The sequence below is a fragment of the Silurus aristotelis genome (genome assembly GCF_946808225.1).
Source record: "Silurus aristotelis genome assembly, chromosome: 8".
NCBI lineage: Eukaryota > Metazoa > Chordata > Actinopteri > Siluriformes > Siluridae > Silurus > Silurus aristotelis.
Genome location: NC_139581.1, coordinates 21,225,564 through 21,244,665, shown reverse-complemented (window position 1 = coordinate 21,244,665; position 19,102 = coordinate 21,225,564). Strand labels below are relative to the sequence as shown.

The following is a 19,102-nucleotide window of genomic DNA, read 5'->3' as shown; positions in this document are numbered from 1 at the left end:
ACTGTCTCCTGGCCGGATCAAAGCTATCCTCACAGCAGTCAGTAGAGTAAGAGAAGGCCAGTCACTCACTGTGAAGCAGTTCCAGGTGCTGCTGGGTCTCATGGCGGCAGCATCCAATGTTATCCCACTTGACCTCCTCTATATACCCCTCCAGTGGTGGTTCAGAGACAGAGGGTTCTCCCAAAAGGGCAGTCCACTCCGTACTGTCAAGGTCTCGCGGCGAGCCATCCTGGGACCTCCTTGTCATCGCGTAACGCTAATGATGGACGCATTTCTCATGGAGTGGGGAGCAGTTATGAGTGGCCACTCTGCGCAAGGTCGGTAGAACGAGCTACACCTCTCAGGCATGCCTGGAGATGATGGCTGTGTTTCTGGCTTGAAACACTTCCTCCTAGACCTGAGGGATCACCATGTGCTTGTCTGTACGGACAACACATTGATGGTCTTAGAGCAGTCTCCCTTTTCTAGGCAGGGCCAAGGTCTGGGGAATGGAGGCTCCACCCCAAGGTGGTGGAGCAGATATAGCAGAGGTTTTCAGAGCCCAGGTGGGTCTGTTTGCGACTCAGGAGACTTCGCACTGTCCCTTCTGGTTCTCTCTCTCTCAACCAGCCCAACTATGGCTGGACGCCATGGTGCATACGTGGCCAAGGCTATGCTTGTACACCTTTCCCTCTATCCTGAGAGCTCCTAAGAGTTCTAGGGAGAGACCGTCTCCTTCTGGTGGCACCTCATTGGCCGGGCAGACCATGGTTAACAGACCTGGTGTCCCTCCTCAAGGGACCTCCTTGAAAAATCCCTCCCAGGAGGGATCTCCTCTCTTTGGCAGGGGGAACCCTGGTTATGGAAGCTATGGCTGTGGCCCCTGAGGGGGGCACAGTTTCTAGCTGCTGGTCTTTCTGTTGAGGTAGTGGAGACCATCCTCCATTACAGATCTTCCGCTACAAGGAGGTCGTAGGCCGCTATATGGCACCTGTTCACCATGTGGTGTAAGCACCACCAGTTAGACTCAGTTAATTGCCCGGTCGGTTTAGTTCTGGAATTTTTGCAGGAACAGTTTGCCACAGGGTTGGCTCAGTCAACCCTGAAGGTTTACGTGTATGCTATAGCAGCTTATTGTACCCCGCCCGCGGGGCAGATACTGGATCATATAGAGATAAAATCCTCTCTGAAGAGGGTCGGGGACCTGGCTTTTTCCGTGGCCCTGTCTATCCTGGAGTTTACTCCTGGCATGTCCAGTGTCTTTCTCTACCCTAAACCTGGGTATGTACCAGGCATTCTGCCCTCCTCCTTTCCTAGCCCCCAACCAGGAGAAGCAAAATCGACTGTGTTTCTCCACAGGATAAGTCAGTGGAAAAAGTCGGAGCAGCTGTTATGCTGCTATGGCCCTCATAGGAAGGTTTTCCTGCCAATAAGCAGACTCTCAGCAGGTGGATAGTGGATGCCACTTCCTCATCTTATGAGTCCTCTTGAATTCCCACACTTTTCAAAGTCAGGGCTCATTCTACCTTAGTATGGTGGCCTCTACTGCCTGGTTCGTTGGAGTATCTCTCCAGGACATCTACAAAGCTGCAGGCTGGTCCACCCCACTGACCTTTTTCAGGTTTTATGACCTCAACATCAGAGCCACTCGTCCCCAAAGCTTTGTGACGCAGATCTCGTTCTCTCAGGAAACGTCTCTAAATGACATATGTAACCCTAGTTTCCTGAGGGAACGAGATGCTGTAACAACATGCCATACTCCCTGCATCACTGCGGTGCTTACCTTACCTTTTTTTTTTTTTTCCAGAAGCTAGTGTCGCTCTATTGCTTGCGCATTTTGTAGCTTCCTGGTTCGTGATGCCGCCCTGGTGGTGACGTCCCGACTTGCCATTGGTCGGATTTATTTCGTGATTCAGAGCGTGAGCAACGTATTTGGATGTCCAAATACTTTTGTCAATTTCGTTTATATGTTGTTGCATTTTAAATGTTTATGAATGCCCAATTTTTGTATTCTCATGGCAAAAAAACATTGCATTTCATGACTATAATGCATGTACAAAAAAGATCATTGTATTTTTTGGTATGAGGAACAGAGTGGCAACAATTTAAAATAAGACTAAGTTTGTATCAACACACTTAGCAAATAAGTTCACTGATCACTATAACATCTAAGATTCACTAAAGATTTAGCAGTCCGTGTTAGCAATGAAAAAAAACAAACAAAAAAAAAACAGTATATGGACTATTAAATATAAATAACAGCAGTTTAATTTCAAAACACAATAATGTGAAAATCCCACTAAATTAGTGGAACGGAATTCTCATGGGTCATTACATAGCATACTAATTATCCCCAATCATACTGCAAGCAAAAACATGTTGTTCAATGGATTGAAATTGAGTTTCTTTGCAGAAAGCCATCTCTGCAACATCTATTTTTGAAGAAATCCTAACAGATCATGGGAGACTTAAAACCCTATGATTGAGAAATGTAACTAAATAATCTACTCCAACAGCAAGAAAAATAAAATTTACATGTTTTATAGTGGTCTAGTGGTTAAGATGCAGCGCTCCCACCGCTGCGACCCGGGTTCGATTCCCGGTCAGGGAACCATCCCCAGCCACTCTTAGTGCCGGTCCCAAGCCCGGATAAATTGGGGAGGGTTGCGTTAGGAAGGGCATCCAGCGTAAAACATGTGCCAAATCAAACGTGCGGAGGATCCGCTGTGGCGACCCCTAACGGGAGAAGCCGAAAAGAAAGTTTTATAGATAGAGGCAAAAGTGGACTCCTTGAAACATGTTGCTGAGATATTGAAAGACTTTTTCTTTCAAATTGGTCATTTGACAAATCCAACCAACAAGCTCTGCCTTATCACATGCCAGTGATAAATGCTACACAGATTAGCCTAACACCCTTGGTGGCTATGTCAACATTTAATCAGATAACTTATTTTTCATTTGGGCATCTGATTCAAATTCACAGTAATTGGCAAAAGTCTTTAGTTGTCTTTTATGGTTTTCGCTACTGTCCTTGTTTTACGGTCAGGTTATGTTTCTCGTTATTGTATAGCTTTATTTCCATGTGTTTGTGTGTTATCATTGATTAAAGTTTTTTTTTAGACATTTGCGTTTCACCTTTGCCTCATTACATGATAGACGGAAAGTATATAAATGCCTAAGTGATTTTAAGAAATTCTTGCCTATTTACCAGTGACGGGCCATTCATTTGGTACCTGGGCCTTCAGTGGGGACTTACCCGACTTAATCCACCTCTTAATACCACCACTACCATCATGTTGCAATTATAGAAACCATCAATACTATACAAAAACGCAATATAACAATGCGTGGCATTACAGAGAAAGGCATTTTGAGTTTGGAGGGTGAATACCATTTTTACTAAAGCAAGAAACCCAGTTAGGACAACTCCAAACCTCTACACTACAACCACAACAGTGCCACCTACATCATCTGAAGCCGTTAAGAATCAATATTTGTCTAATAACATAAGAAAAACAAAAAATTACACAAATAAAATACAACGTACTCACCAGAGATGCATAGTCATAATGCTAACTCATATAATTTGCACCGATCCACAAAGGCTGTAAGCCAGTGGTACCAGTAGGCACTGGTATGAAAGTGGCATAAACCCTTTCCTGGCCCGAGATAACCTAGCTACAGTAGCTTTGGGGTTGGCCGACCTCTTCTCACAATGTCTAGCTTTTTTGGAAAAGTCTGCCTCAAAAATTTATTTTTAAGTATGTCTGAGACCAAATCAATTTCTCTTCTTCTGTCAGCCATTGTGGGGGTAAAAAAGTCTAACTCAGAAAAATTGAAATCTCAGAAAAATGCTGACGCTATTCTTGGCCAGCTAGCTGGCCCTGTGAGGGAAATTTGAAATCAGATTGGTTAAAGAAACAGACCCATTAATAATATAGTCTAAGGTAAAAAAAAAAACAACAGGCTACTGAGTTAGAAAGCCCTGGGCAGATTAGAATAAAATGGCAGCACACAAAGGCTGAAATCTGATTGAAATCTAACATTCACATACATGTACTGGAAGCAGTGCAGTCAAGAGAAACACTACGCAATTAAGAAAATAGACTGTTGGGAATAAATGAATACAATTTCATGAAACAAATATTAGAATTTAGGTTGAAAATGTAGGTCAGTGCTTCTGATGGTGTTTAGGCCAGCACAGAAGTCCTTGCTGGCCCTGACGACTGACAGAGGAGAAAACATTACTCTCTCAGAGAACTAGAGAGCACAACTAATTTTATTCGACATGGGTGTCTGTAAGAGCATGTATGTGAAAGAGGGTAGAAAGAACTTTTGTCCAACAATGTTACATTGCCTTGTGCAGCATGAAAAGCAATTTGAAAATATACATGTGTCAGAAAAACTACACCACATCCTTAATACTGATAACAGAGAATTTGCTACAATTTTGAGGAAAAAATACAAGATTTTCATAGTATTCTTGTTTGGTAACATTTATGTTAATGTGCAATCATATGAAACTGCTTATAAGAAATTGTATAAGACTTGTGAAGTGGCACTTTAGGTGTGAAGCAGGTGTCTAGCCCTTGCTTCTGGACTGAAAAAGTGTTTCTGAATGTGATAACAAAGTGCACAAATTTAGACAAAAACAAAAAAATATGCACAAAGAAGTCTCAGTGGCAGTAAGTTGGCAGGTTTTTAATGAAGTCCCTTTTGAACCACTTCACCTACACCAGGCCAGAGCATTAACTTTCTCCCTTGAAAAAACATGAAAAGATTGGCTTGCACCCAATTAAAACTGCAACAAGCCAGCCTCGACCGGCAAATCATACTAAAAGTGCTCCTGCTTCACAACTCTCAAACTCTATACTGAACGGTCGCTGAAAGAATCTATACACACACTTCCACAAGAGAATGAAGGACACACTTGTGGTGAGTCTTTGTACCACACTGAGTGCCACTGAGGACAGCAGTGTATGTGCGAAGTTTGTGCAAAATACAAGTGTGAGAAGGCCACGCTATAAATCAGAGCACAGCCTTAATAAGGTGTCAAAGAAAAACTAAATGACTTGACCTCTGTTCCCAACCTCGCTAAAACCCCACCATGAATGTACTCTTGCCCCAGACCATATCTGTGGATTTTCTAGCAAATCCAACCAAAACATACATCTTCAAATATTCATCTTGTTTTGAAATCTGTAACTAGTTTTAACAATAGTGGTAAATTCGAAGCCATTTTTCCTCCTACGGTTATTCTCAGCTCTAAAATGACTTTAATATTACCTTTAATACATCATCCAAATCAAAACCTTACCGAGAACATAAATATCCTTTTAAAATATCTTTTAGACCTAAACTTACCAAAAGAGTATGGCCTTCAAAGAGATTATGCAACAGAATAGCCAAGGCGCTCCAGTTTAGCCAGAGCCTCCATCAGCATGACAGCCCCTGAATAGAGTTTCTCCAACAGCCATCACCCTAATGAGACCTTTTCGACAATACGCAACCATTGTGAAAGAGCAACTGAACAAGCTAGCACAATGACTTGTGATGGATGGGGTTAGCCCTCTTGCATTGTGTTTGTAACTGAAAGCCGATTTGCATGTAATAATGAGTTTGATTACCAGTGTCGCAACACTTGGTGCTAAATTTAATTATATGAATTGAGTGACGATATCTTGATGTGCTTAAATACAACTCAATTGTAGAAAACAGACAGAAAATGAAGAAAACAAATTCATGCCAAAGAGGTGCTTGGAAATTTTTCCATTCAGCTGAGTCAGGTGTGCTAAATCAAGGAAAACACAGCATTGTGCACTGCCATGACCCCCCTGAGACCGGTTAAGAAGCTTATTTTAACCAAACCATTACTGTGTTCTCTTGGGCGCACACTAATCTTGGCACTAAGCTGGGCTGAAGCACATTGTATTGTACAATAAATGTGACTGATTTAAAAAGAAAAAAACCTCTTTAGGCATTTCTGCAAGGAGTCATGTTGAGTTAACATTTGATGTTAAGTATAAAACACTATGGGACATGCTTTTATAGAAAAATAATCAGTGGAGTGTCGTGATGTGACCCAACTTGATGCTGCAACTATCATGCTGTAACTATTAATTGATCAGCAAAAACACACTGCACTTCATCCATCCCCAAGAATATCAAAACTTCTACCAAGAAATTGCCAAACCCAACACCTAACTGATCAAAACCCCCTATACTGTATTTCTATACTCTCTCCCGTTACTCTCCTTCTGTTGGGTCGTTACATCCTGACACCTTCCTCCCCACACTCACCTCTCCCTTGTCCCTTAACGAGGCTATCCGGGGAGGTAAGGATCATTGAACCTGGATCATACAATTTTTGTGGAATCTTGCCTTCCCTTATACTAAAGAAGCTGCTCAGATGAGATGTGAAACGTTTCGATCTAACCATATAAAAGTCCATATAGAAGTCCTTAACATGACCTAACTTACTGATAATCGCACCTAGATGACTGCGATTCTTCACAGACACATGCTGTCTAAAAATGTATAGTTAGATTTCAAATCCACAAAGTAAGTAACTTCCTGTTATCACTTATGTAATAGCTATAAATAGTGCAACAGGTTTTCTTTTCCTCTTGAATTAAAAAAGCCCTGGAAGATAGAAGCAAAAAGCCTTCTGTCCTGAAGACTCTGCCATGGTGGAAAAAAACACAGACGTCTGAGACATCTAACAATAATGTAAAATAAATGTTTACAGAACGCTTCCCTCTTATCAACATTACATGTATGTTTTTGTTTGCTCAATATTAACACATTTAGAAGCGATTTATTAAGCTTAGATTAAGTATAGCATCTGCCATACAAGTCCCTGTGAATGAGCTGTTACTCTACTACAGAACGATAATGTATTAGAACAAGTGCATTAATATGAACCTGGGAATTGATTTACAGACACTAAACACTTTCTGTCAGATGTGCTGTGAGTTTTACAGACTGTTAGAGCTTAAACTGAACAGGCGAAAAAAAATTCTCCACAACATTTAAACATTTGTGATTCACAGTCGCAACGTCACACTACTCATTACGCTCGCAGACAGACAATACACACAGAAGGTGCAAAGTTGTGCGAAAGTACCAGAATAGATCTTAGCAGGTTTACCTGAAAGCCTCGATAATGTAGGAGGTGACAGCAGCGCCTCCTTCGTGCTGGTTGGGCTGCCACGTCAGCGTGACGCTGCTCTGGCTCACGTCAGTAACGGCTGGTTTCAAAGGCGGACCAGGCAGCTGCAGGGCCTGAGAGAGCCGGACCAGGGACGATGTCGCTGTATCTGTAATGCAGGCATGCTTTGTTTCACTATTCTTGTAAGGACCTTCAAGTGACATAATTATAAAGGCAACTAAATCTGACCTTTTAGCTCTTTTTAAATAAAGCTGCAGTTTTATTAAATTTTTTAATAAATCTGTCCTCATGAGGGCCGGCAAAATGTACCCATAAGGTCAAAGCTGTCAAATTCCTATCCTTGTTTGGGCCAAACTACCAAGATACAAACACACACACACACACACGGCTCATTGAACTCAACCTTATGTTTGTATGCCCCAAAGATCCAGAAAATTCAAACCCATCCAAGTGCATAATTTTACATAATTACCATGGGCATGCTTAAATTTTATATATATATATATATATATATAATTATTATTATAATTTTTTTACCTGCTTTCATCCTTCACTTGACATGCCCCTTCTCTCTCAGTGGACTTTCTTTCTTTTATATTTTTAATATGTATTATTTTACATTATTACCTTCCACTTGTTTTCAGCATGCACCCTAAAAGCATGGATAACATTTCAAAAGGCATGTGCTAGGACACATAAAAAAAAAAAAAAAGTTATCATTGTGAAGAATTCTTTGTTGTCTCACCTCTTACGGTGACGGTGCCACTCCACCTTGTCTCTCCTGCCGAACTGGAGGCTACACAAGTGTACATCCCTGAGTCGGTCTCCTAGCAACAGTCAAGGCCAAATAATCTCACTTTATGGATGAAAGCAGGCAGAGATAATTGCAAGCAGCACTCTGTATCCAAATGGAGCAGATCAAATGGGACATTTGGGCGGACACAGCCTGTTTGCTGAGAATTAGAGGTCACCCAAGGAACTGACAAAACATTTCTGCATGAGTACATGACTTTGTCGAACAGCAGGAAATCAGGCCATACAGGCCACTTAAAATCATCTACAGGCAGCTTTTGAAACAGCATAACCACTTCATTGATCCATGTGATGGGGAAGTGATGGCAATCTATAGCGACACATACACCCTGGTTATGCACTCACTGGCCACTTTATAAGGATCATTCATGCAGTTATCTAATCAGCCAATCTGACATGAATGCAACACATCAAATAAAGCTAATACAAAGAGCTTCAAATAAAAAAGAAATCAGATTTCGAAAAAAAACCTTCTGATCTACTGGGAATATGTGTTTCCGCTCACCACGGATGCAAAAGCTGGGTATTTGGGTTACAGACAGCTTGAACCAATTGTTTACTGGCTATTTTCTTTGGTACGCTATTCACCTCTCCCATTAGCAAGGCACTTCTGCTTGCAAAACTGTGACTATCTGCACAGTGACAATGACTTACTGCTGCTGTCTGGATGTTTTTTCTTTTTCTCAAGAGTTGAACTAAAAACCATGGCCTAACCAAGCCAAGTCACAGAAATCAGAACTCTTGATCTGTATCTGCATGCTACTGCCTCAAGATTGGATAATTGCATGAATAAGCAGGTGTTTTAAAAAATGGCCGGTGTATCAATATATGGTATACCGTTTCTAGTATCTGCTATTTATCTTGCATTAAGTTGATGTAACATTGGATTTTGTATAAAAAATTAATTCAGCAGGTATCAGTGACGACAAATTAGGCTTGCAAAAGGTCATATGAAAGACCTCCTGGAAAATGAGAGCTGTTTGTTCAGTGCTGCTTACTGCGTTCGGATATAATCCAGCTTTACAGAGTAATGTAAATGAAACATTTCACTTTTGTAAATATCTCTTCATAATATCTAAGCCCTTGATAGGTTAATGAATCTACCGTGTTCAACACTATCACAGCGTGACAGATTTGCTTCACTCCGCTGATGTATTGGGCGTGAAGAAGGCTCTTTTACACAGCTTACCACTGTGACTGAACCCTATTGCAGGGACAAAGCTTAAAGTATTTCTGCACCTGACAGTTTCTAATTAGAATTCCCAGGACTATAAATCACATACGGTTGGAATTAATTGCTATAGCCAATTCACTCTGTTCAATGCTGCAAACAGCAGGTAAGGAAAGACAAGAAATAATAAAAAAAAAAATGGTGCTGTGTCAAAGCCACTATGTAGATTTCTAAATGAGCTCATTAATTACTAATACAACTGTGTTTGCTTAATAGGATTTTGACTGAAGCAACTGTACGGAACTGAAACATGTACAACAGTTTGATGTGGAATTATATGTGAAAGTATTACAAAGGTTGAAGTAAAAGTTCTAAAAGTATTTTTTCGGATCCTTGAATACTTTGTGTGCACAGTATTGATGAAAGCTGATTCTACATAAGTGTTAAATATATAAAGGTAAAAGTTAGTGGTTGAGGTTATTGTTACAAAAAATACTACAGATTAAATTAAAGGCTCCAAACATTCTCAGTCTAGGAGCAATTCATAAACCTTTTAGCATTTATTCCAAGACTTGCAACTAAGTGTAACGTTCCAAAGATTTGGCTCATTGAACAGATTAAAAGATAATCGCTACAATGAATTGGTGCAATAGTCAGAAATGGAAAAAGTGAATAAACTGATGAGGTGTAAAAATGCTTTTCTAAAAATAATGTAGTGTGTAAAACAATGTAGTTTAGGAAATTTCCCAGCAGTCTGATTCTATGACATAGATGTGAAACAATCAATCTTTTTTTGACAAATTAACAGGGTTAACAAGCCTACCCTTGATCCTAAACAATGTTAGTCAAATCGCATTTCTACAGATTATTGAATCAGCTCGGATTAAATCATATACTAGCAGTGGTCGAATACAATCAAATATCAATTTGGGTATCAAAATCGTATCAAGAAACAACCTGCAGGTCTAGAATAGTCCTGTCATAAAGAGAGAATGGCGATGGCAGCAATTCTAATGCAGTCAAGTTAATGGGCACTTTTTTGTACCAGTCCAAATACTAAAATCATCATTGTACTGTTTTCATTTTGTCACAGATAAATTGGTAAAAGAAAAATAAATTGTGCACTGCACAATTCTGCACTAACCTTCGCATTTTGAATTTGTTTTGCAATGCAGAAAACTTGCATTGCAAAACAATTGTGCAACTGCACAAATCAGAATGCCACTATTGCTCCATATTCATTGTACACCTACCTGCTAAAAGAATGGAAAGATTTGTCCCAAACAAACATGCTATATTTTTTGTATAACTATTTAGCTCCTTAATTAGGAAACAAACAATGATTAAATGTATACAATTAATGAATGGGATGAGTGAGTCATAGTCTCACTAAAAGCTCACCAGTGACTCATCACGCACAACACTGATTTTCACCTGAAAATTGCTTATTAGTTGCTATCAGAACTGATTTCAATTTGGAGATGTGCTAGAAATACAAACAATAATAATAATTATATTATATAAGCCTTTTAAATTTGCATTGTTATGCTTAACAAATCCAAGAGTGTATTGCAATTTTGGAGGCTGTAAAAGGATTAAAAAGCAATTAGTCCAGACTAATCTATTTACACTCATATTACAACCATTTACACAACATGTGTTTGCTTGCAGTGTGATCAGACATAATTATTGCGCATAAGTGTGTAGTGACTCATGAGCAATTAGTTCCATTGATAAATACACCAGTCTGAATTGGTGTTTTTAAATAAACAATTAAATATGGTTCAGATACTGTTCAGTTTGGAAGCAGAGACTGTTGAATATAGCCTGAATGTTGTATTTGTAGAGATTGTAATTATAAACTATACAGAGCGAAATTGGATAAATATATATATATTCAACCTCCGATGGGAAGGTTGTTAGTTTAAATCCCAGCACTGCCACTGCTATCAACTGCTAAGTTGTATAAATAAGATAAGTCACTCTGCATAAGGGTGTCTGCCAAAAGCCATATATTTAAATATATTTATCACAGACCTTCTGCATTTGCTTTGTTCAATATCTTCGATTTCTTAATTAACCTGATGTTCAGGCTTCCCAAAGTAAAGTTTGTGACCAAGCTCTATTCGCAAATAAGAGAAACTCGCATCTCATCTTTTGTTTTATTCAATTCCTTTACAAATGTATCTTACGAATATCGCTGTAAATATGAAGAAAAATGTTACTGAAAGTCAGCTACAACCAAGCCACATTTCAATTAGGAGTGTTTGTGCTATTTTCTGTCATATAATTTTTTTTATCCTGGCACGGTGTACTCGCGTAGGAGTAGGACCGATAAAAATGAACGAATCTTTTCCATCCATCTACCTCCGCTAGTTGCAAGACAACATCAAGTGACTCTGACTCAGTGGAAAAACAGAAGGCAAGAAAACGAGCATGAAAAATATTCTGAATATTGATATACTGAATATGATATCAGTGCGCAGGAACTAAACGATTTTTGGGCTAGGAAATGAACTGAGTTGATTGGATGCCATGCTAAACCAACCATACCTTATAAATACTTTTTTATTCGAACTTTGCTCTGTTGCAAGTCCAATTTCCACCGGTGCTGATATTCATGAAATATATGACAATTATAATACGAGACCATGCCCTGTTTGTCTGCATGCACTATCTTGAAAATAAACCCTTTAAATATTTAATTATGAACAAGATAAAGTTCTCGGGTGTTGAGGCGAGGATGTTGTCCTGATTGTGCTGTTATTCAGGGAAGTAGACTACATTCTCACAAAACATTGAATTAAAAAAAAAAAGATAATTATTCATACACCATATATAGTATAGCAGGGTGTTTTAAAGTATACAGTATACAATACAGTGTACAATTAGTATAAACTACTTTTAAGCTGATACTTCAATTCTTGCAATATTCATAAAACACATCCTCAGTCACAAAATCAAACCTGGGATCAATCCTGTCTTTCATATTAGCAATTCCTTCAATTCCTATCCTATCCTACCGTAACTCTAGCTCTCTCTTAAGATTTGAGTTTTTAAGGACAAATTCTATGCTACATCCTTATATTGATGCATTTGGCACACCACGGTAGTTGTTACATAAATGTTTGTTACAATACTAGCTGAATCTCTAAAGATTTTATAATAACCAGTACTGCTGTATTTGGTCAAATCTGACTTCTCTTTCACTGCCTTTAATGTACAATTGCTGGCAAGTGATCTGCTTTACGTTCCCTAACAGCGAATCAGTGTAGTAACGGTCATGTTTAGAGCGGCCTCTATTACCTGGGTGTTTTATTTTATTGTATTTTTGTAAACTTTACACTCGATTTGATTGCTGTCAATTTCCAACCGACTAATGGAAGCCAGCAATCTATGTTTTGTCTTTAACTGTCCGTCAAATACCTGCAGGCTGCTGATGTGCAAAGTGCCGTTTTCAATCAGACTGATGTGGACGCTGTCTGCTGAAAGTCTCTGCCCATCCTTTTCCCATCTGATGCTTGGAAGTGGGACACCCATTACATGGCAATGGAGCTTGGTACTGGAGCCTCGTGCCAGCGTCTGGTTACCTGGACCTTGGTGGATGATTGGGGGAACAAGGTCTGAGGGCCCTGCAAAATAAATAGCGCAGTGTTGTTGCGTCCTTTTTATTTTTATTTTTTTTTTAAAACTGTCATTTAAAAATGTTACCTTTGTCTTGCATCAGATAATAATGTTAGAGCAAAAACAAAGACTGGAACTCATTTGAATGCTGAAGAAGCCTTTTTTGATGTATATTATATTTCAAAGTTTCCAAAGCACCATATCTACAGTATACAGCCTCATGCTATTTTCAAACATATAGCTACTAGCAGCAACAAAGCAAGAGACAATGTTTTGACAGCGACTATTGTTGACTGATGTAGGAATGTCTATTGATTTGACAAACTTGAGAAAAGTTTAATTCTAAAGTATAAAAAGTGATTTGGTGGTGCAGTGACTACATCTTGGAGTGAAAACAGTAAAGCAAACCCTCTTCTGATTTGTGGTTCAGGAAAGCCTAATGAAGAATTTAGAGTACAGTGTCTGGCAATTTGCAGTGATAAAAGGTTAAGGCTCTGGATTAGGAAGGTCAGGGGTTCGAGCCCCAGTATCACCAAGCAGTCACTCCTGAGGCCCTTGAGCAAGGCCCTTAACTCTCTTTGGTCTAGGGGTGCTGTATCTAATGCTAATATATTTGATTTATATATATATATATATATATATATATATATATATATATATATATATATATATATATATATATATATATATATATATATACACACACACATTCACAAACAAAATCATAATTTCACTGTGCTGTGAAGAACATGTGGCAAGTATAAAGTAACTTTCCTTTCACCTTTTTTTTACCTTTCACTTGACCATCATACTTATACAGTATGTGCTCATGACTACATATTCGAGCATAGCAAGGGGGATTTACCCATTTAGCTAAAAAAAAAAAAAAAAAAGGATTACTGAGTTTGAGCACTGATTGCTGGGTCAGAAGGCCTGGTACACGGTTTCCAATTCATCACAAACGTATTCTTTCACACTGTATAAGCAAACCATGTCGCATGCACAAGGCACTGTCATGCTAGAACAGATCTGTAACTCTGAGTTACAGTGAAAAGAAAATTGCAGAATTATACCATTCAGACATTACAGTGCCGATATTCTGGGTAATCGCGTGCTTCCACTGTTGTAGCAAACCGTTTGGGGAAGACCCACATATGGATATAATGGTCCGGTGTTCAAATACTTTTGGATAAGTATTATTTGTGTATAAGTGTGAACCTAATGTGGAATGGAATGTAATTGACTGTAATGTTTACAGTCAATTAAACTTTCAATATGCAAAATTCTGAAATTTGTACATACTGTTCAATAGGCAGTATTTATTAGTGTTTGTATCTACATTTGGATGTAACTCAAATCTGACCATATAGTTCTGTGAGAATATATATATATATATATATATATATATATATATATATATATATATATATATATATATATATATATATATATATATATATATATATATATATATATATTGTCTATTAGAGTGGTCAAAATATCTGCATCAGTTTTTAGATTGTACTTACCATTAACTACTTTCAAGAAGGCTTTGGAAACTGTACTGCCTGCCACACTGATGGCTTGGCACATGTAGTACCCAGAATCTTCCCTGTGGACAGCAGTGATGATTAGCTCTCCGCTCATGGACACAGAGTAGCGTCCAGCCTGAGAGGGAGGCTGCCCAGGGAAAAGGAGCATCTATACAACAGACCCACACAAACACATATTTGTTTTAATATACTTGAGAGTTGCTTCTGTCGAACAAAACTGTTGATGCAGCTAATTAATGTGCCACCTACCCACATGTAACATTAACCTGATCCTCAGTAAAAGGAAAGATTTTTTGGCTCTTTTCAAAAAATCTGATGTTTTTGTATGAAAACAGTTTGACCTTGTGCGGAATGTAGATATGCTTATCCTTGTAAAACATTTGGTCACCATCAAGATATAAATATGCACACACACACACACACCAGCTCCTCTGTTTGTCTTGTTCATCAAGGGCATCATTACTCCGTGTTTAAAAATCTATATTTCCCCTGTGACTTTGAGAAGTAGGTGATTTACTTGTGTTACTTATCTCTAAATTGAAATCTGTTTTTATATAAATTTTATGGTATTACCATCCACTGCAGGGTATCATATGCACACATGCACACCCCCACACACCTACCTGAACAAGGCAATTTGAAGTGATCAATCAAATTCCACTTGGGATGTGCAAGAGAAACCCAGAGGGAACCCACATCGATACTGAACGAACATGTAAAACTCAGACACTGACTGTAACCAGAGCTCAGGATTGAACCATGAAACGTGGAGCTGTGAGGCACCACCGCTACATGCTACATCACCACAAATGTTGATGCACCATCGATTAAACCTGTCTGACTGTGTCTCTGGAAGCCATTGAGCCTTTTTAGGGCTTTTATGAAAAAGCAATACATCCCACTGCTGATATCTTCGCTTCAAAAGATCCAATACGGAAAATAACTTTATTATTGAAATTTTACTATTAAATTAAACAACCAAGATTGGCACAAATCCCATCTTACAATTACAACGGGTCCATAACAATGAAAGAAAAAGACAACACACATGCATATACTGGCATATATATATATATATATATATATATATATTTTCTTTTCACTAGTTCCTTTCTTTATCTTCTGGAATAAAGAATCAAGCAAACACACACACACACACACACACACACACACACACACACACACACACACACACACACACACACACATTCATATATACATATACTGAATATATATATTGTTTTTTTTTTTTTTTGAAAAATCATCTTCAAAGTTCTGCTTCTTTAATGGTGTGCCAGAAAAAGATATCAAATTAAATGGTATTCAGAATTGTACACTGTTAATATGGCATAGAAAGTAATTTAGCATGGAGGCTGTTTGGTTTTATCTGTAGAAACAGAAGCAAGTGTGACAGCCAAAGGCTGTAGAAGGGGCAGCCTTGTAGCAGGTTGTCCAAGATGCCTGGAAAAATGTACCATTTACATGAAACATTTTCTCTTTTAAAAAAAAAACTACATAAAAGTGTTCCTGCCCAGAATATACAGCAACAAAAGCAAATCACACCAAATGGATTTGTTTAGCCTGATTGACTATATTTATCTTTATTCTTTTTCTTTTTATTCTTTTCTTTTTTTTCTTTTATTTAATCTTTAATTCACATTTTTTCTTTACATATCTTTTTTATTCTTTATACATACTTTTAAGAACATTTCAACGTAATTAAATGTTGGTCACCACATAAAACTGGTGTGCCTGATCCGTATTTCTATACCCAAGGTGACCGAATCAGAAAACGGGCTATTGGAGCAATGGGATTAATCCATTTTATATAATTGTCCCATAATCCCATTTAATGGAATGTAATCATTACCCCTGGGCTCCCTGATAAAATACCTTTCTTAAATCTATTCCCTATTAACAGAGTGCCTACTGTGCATACTAAGATATGTAAAACTCCTTACACTACTGGGAAACTGGTGATCTGTGAATAAATACTGACTGGGATGCTGAATAAAATTCCGTAATAAATAAAAAAACAAAAACAGAAATGGTGTTATGCTTTTAGCAGTTAATCCTCTTTAAAAGGATTATTTTTACAGATTAAGATTTTACAACTTGGTATAAAAGCATTTATATCCAAATGTAAGATTTTGTCTGGTCGGGTAAAAATTGGTTTTCTTCGTTTTGCATCAGGGCTACAGTGCAAATGCTGTTCTATAAAGATAGGTAGCATGGTAAATTGCGTGCTTGTCAGAAATCAACCTGCCACGCCCACCTCTGCAGCTGTCACGCTGTCACGCTGCCTCGCTCTCCCGCTCCTGGCATTAACGAGAGACTGGTGTCTTTCGTTACCGATTCAGCTATAAAAGCCTCTGTTCCAATCTCACTTGTGTCGGACCTACTTAATGGCTACAGACACCGACCTTGTTCGAGACTGCCAGCATTCCCCGCTGGTTGCGTGGATTACACTCCTTCTGAGGTTTACACTCCTTGATAGAGATACTTCCGCTTCCGGTTCGTGGTCCGCACCCTGACAGAAGGTCCGACCAGAACCGAAAACGGGATCGCCTTACATTCCTAGCATCCCTACCACGATGGATCGGCAGCCGAACTCCGCGTCGGATTTTACCCGGAAGCTGGTGTTGGTGGAATTCCTGGGTCTCTTCTCCGACGAGATGGCCGAGTGGGGGGGATTCCTATGGAGCTTCGGCAGGTACATGGAAACAGTCATCCCAATATCCCACCGAGCGGACAAGATTGCCTTTTGCATCTCCCTCCTGTCTGGAGATGCACTCTCTAGAGCCAGCAGGCTGTGGAGCGCCAAGGGAGGCAATTTCAGTTCTTATGGTGATTTCATCGGGCGATTCCTGGAAATGTTCGGGATGACAACGGCAGATCTTCATTTCTGCACCTTTGGTTCCTCTGAGCGCTCCGCTCCGTTCCAGAGATCCTTCGAGTGCTCCGCTCCAGTCCAGAGATTTACCGAGCGCGCCGCTCTGTTCCGGGGTTCCCGTGGGCACGCCGCTCCGTTCCAGAGTTCCTCAGAGCATGCTGTTCCTTTACAGAGATCCACCGAGCGCGCCGTTCCTTTCCAGAGATCCATAGAGCGCCCGTTCCTTTCCAGAGATCCACAGAGCGCGCCGCTCCTTTCCAGAGTTCCCACGAGTGCGCCGCTCTGTTCCAGTGTTCCGAATGTTATGCTTCAGAGTTCCACCGAGGGTGCCGCTCCGCTCCAGTGTTCCGCCGAGGGTGGGTACAGTACGTGGTAGCGCCGCCCGGGCGCTATAGGGACGTCGTACCTTCTCCCGGCCACGAAGGGGACGTTGTACCACCGCCTGGCTGTGTAAAGGAATGCGTACCATCGCCGGAGTGCAACACGAACAGAACGTCCTCGCAAAACCCCACCAGATGGCCTGTCTCACCCCCGAGCTCCTCTGAAGGCAACTCCTCGCCTCCTCAAAAGGCGACGTCTGGTTTCCTAGTCCCTCTGAAGGCGACGGCTCGCCTCCGAGTTCCCCACAAGGCGACGGCTCGCCTCCGAGTTCCCCACAAGGCGACGGCTCGCCTCAGAGTTCCCCACAAGGCGACGGCTCGCCTCAGAGTTCCCCACAAGGCGGCGGGTCGCCTCCGAGTTCCCCACAAGGCGGAGGGTCGCCTCCAAGTTCCCCACAAGGCGGCGGCCCGCCTCCGAGTCCCTCTTCAGGTGACATCACACCTCCGAATTCCTCCGCATTTCAAAGTTCCTTTGAGGATGAAAAAGCCCTCCCAAACTCCTTCCAAGGTGCTGAAACACTCCAGAGACCTGCCGTGGACGCCATCAGACCCCAGGATCCGCTCCAAACACCCGCAGAGGATGCCGCTCTGCTCCTGTCCTCTGCCGAGGGTGTCGCTCCGCCTCTGAACCCCGCAAAGGGAGCCGATTAGCTCCAGACCTCTGCCGCGGGTGTTGTTAGGCCTATGGACTCAGCCGTGGCCGTCGCACGGCCTCTGGACTCAGCCGTGGGTGCTTTTGGGGCGTCAGGTGCCGCCCCTGGAAGATGGGTAATGTCAGGAATCCACCTGCCACGCCCCCCTCAGCAGCTGTCACGCTGCCTCGCTCTGCCGCTCCTGGCATTAACAGTGACAGGTGTCTCTCATTACCGATTCAGCTATAAAAGCCTCTGTTCCCATCTCACTTGTGTTGGACCTAATTAATGGCTACGGACACCGACCTTGTTTGAGACTGCCAGCATTCCCTTCTGGTTCTGTGGATTACACTCCTTCCGAGGTATACTTTCGTTTCCGTGTGGATTACACTCCTTCAGTGGATTACATTTCTTCCCAGACATGATAGAGATGCATTACAAGGAGAACCAGGACAAACCAGAATAAATGTATTATTATTATTATTATTATTATTATTATTATTATTATTACTACTACTACTACTACTACTAATAATAATAATAATTAATTATCATTTTAAATTATAAAAGGGGATGCACCTGGGGATAGTGGCAACTCAACGGCCTAAAGACCGAGAAAGTTACCGAGCAACTCAAGAGCTTTAAGGATGGATTTGGATTGTAATTAATATTAACAGTCTGCTAAAATGGCTCAGGACCACAATTTGCATAGACAGTTTTGCATAAAAGCACCTATCACCGAACAGCACACCTCAACAATGATGGAACTGTAATGAATGGACATTTGGTGGCACCCAGATCAGGATTATCCTCATGCTGTCTCAGGGAGTTTTTGTCCTTGCCACAGTCACAACTGGCTGCTTATTAGGAATTTTAATTATAATGA

General features: G+C 40.4%; 1 protein-coding gene across 2 annotated transcripts in view; it reads right to left on the bottom strand.

Annotated features, from left to right (window-relative positions):
• The window catches only part of LOC310730404 (roundabout homolog 2), a 96,525-nt gene that overhangs the window by 20,010 nt on the left and 57,413 nt on the right, over positions 1–19,102 (bottom strand). For both annotated transcript variants that reach the window (XM_083549386.1, XM_083549387.1), the window contains exons 8-11: positions 14,288–14,459; positions 12,561–12,766; positions 7,896–7,977; positions 7,130–7,298 (exon numbers count right to left, since the gene is read on the bottom strand). In XM_083549386.1, the coding sequence (XP_083405512.1) occupies positions 7,130–7,298; positions 7,896–7,977; positions 12,561–12,766; positions 14,288–14,459 (629 nt within the window). The remainder of the gene's footprint in view (positions 1–7,129; positions 7,299–7,895; positions 7,978–12,560; positions 12,767–14,287; positions 14,460–19,102) is intronic.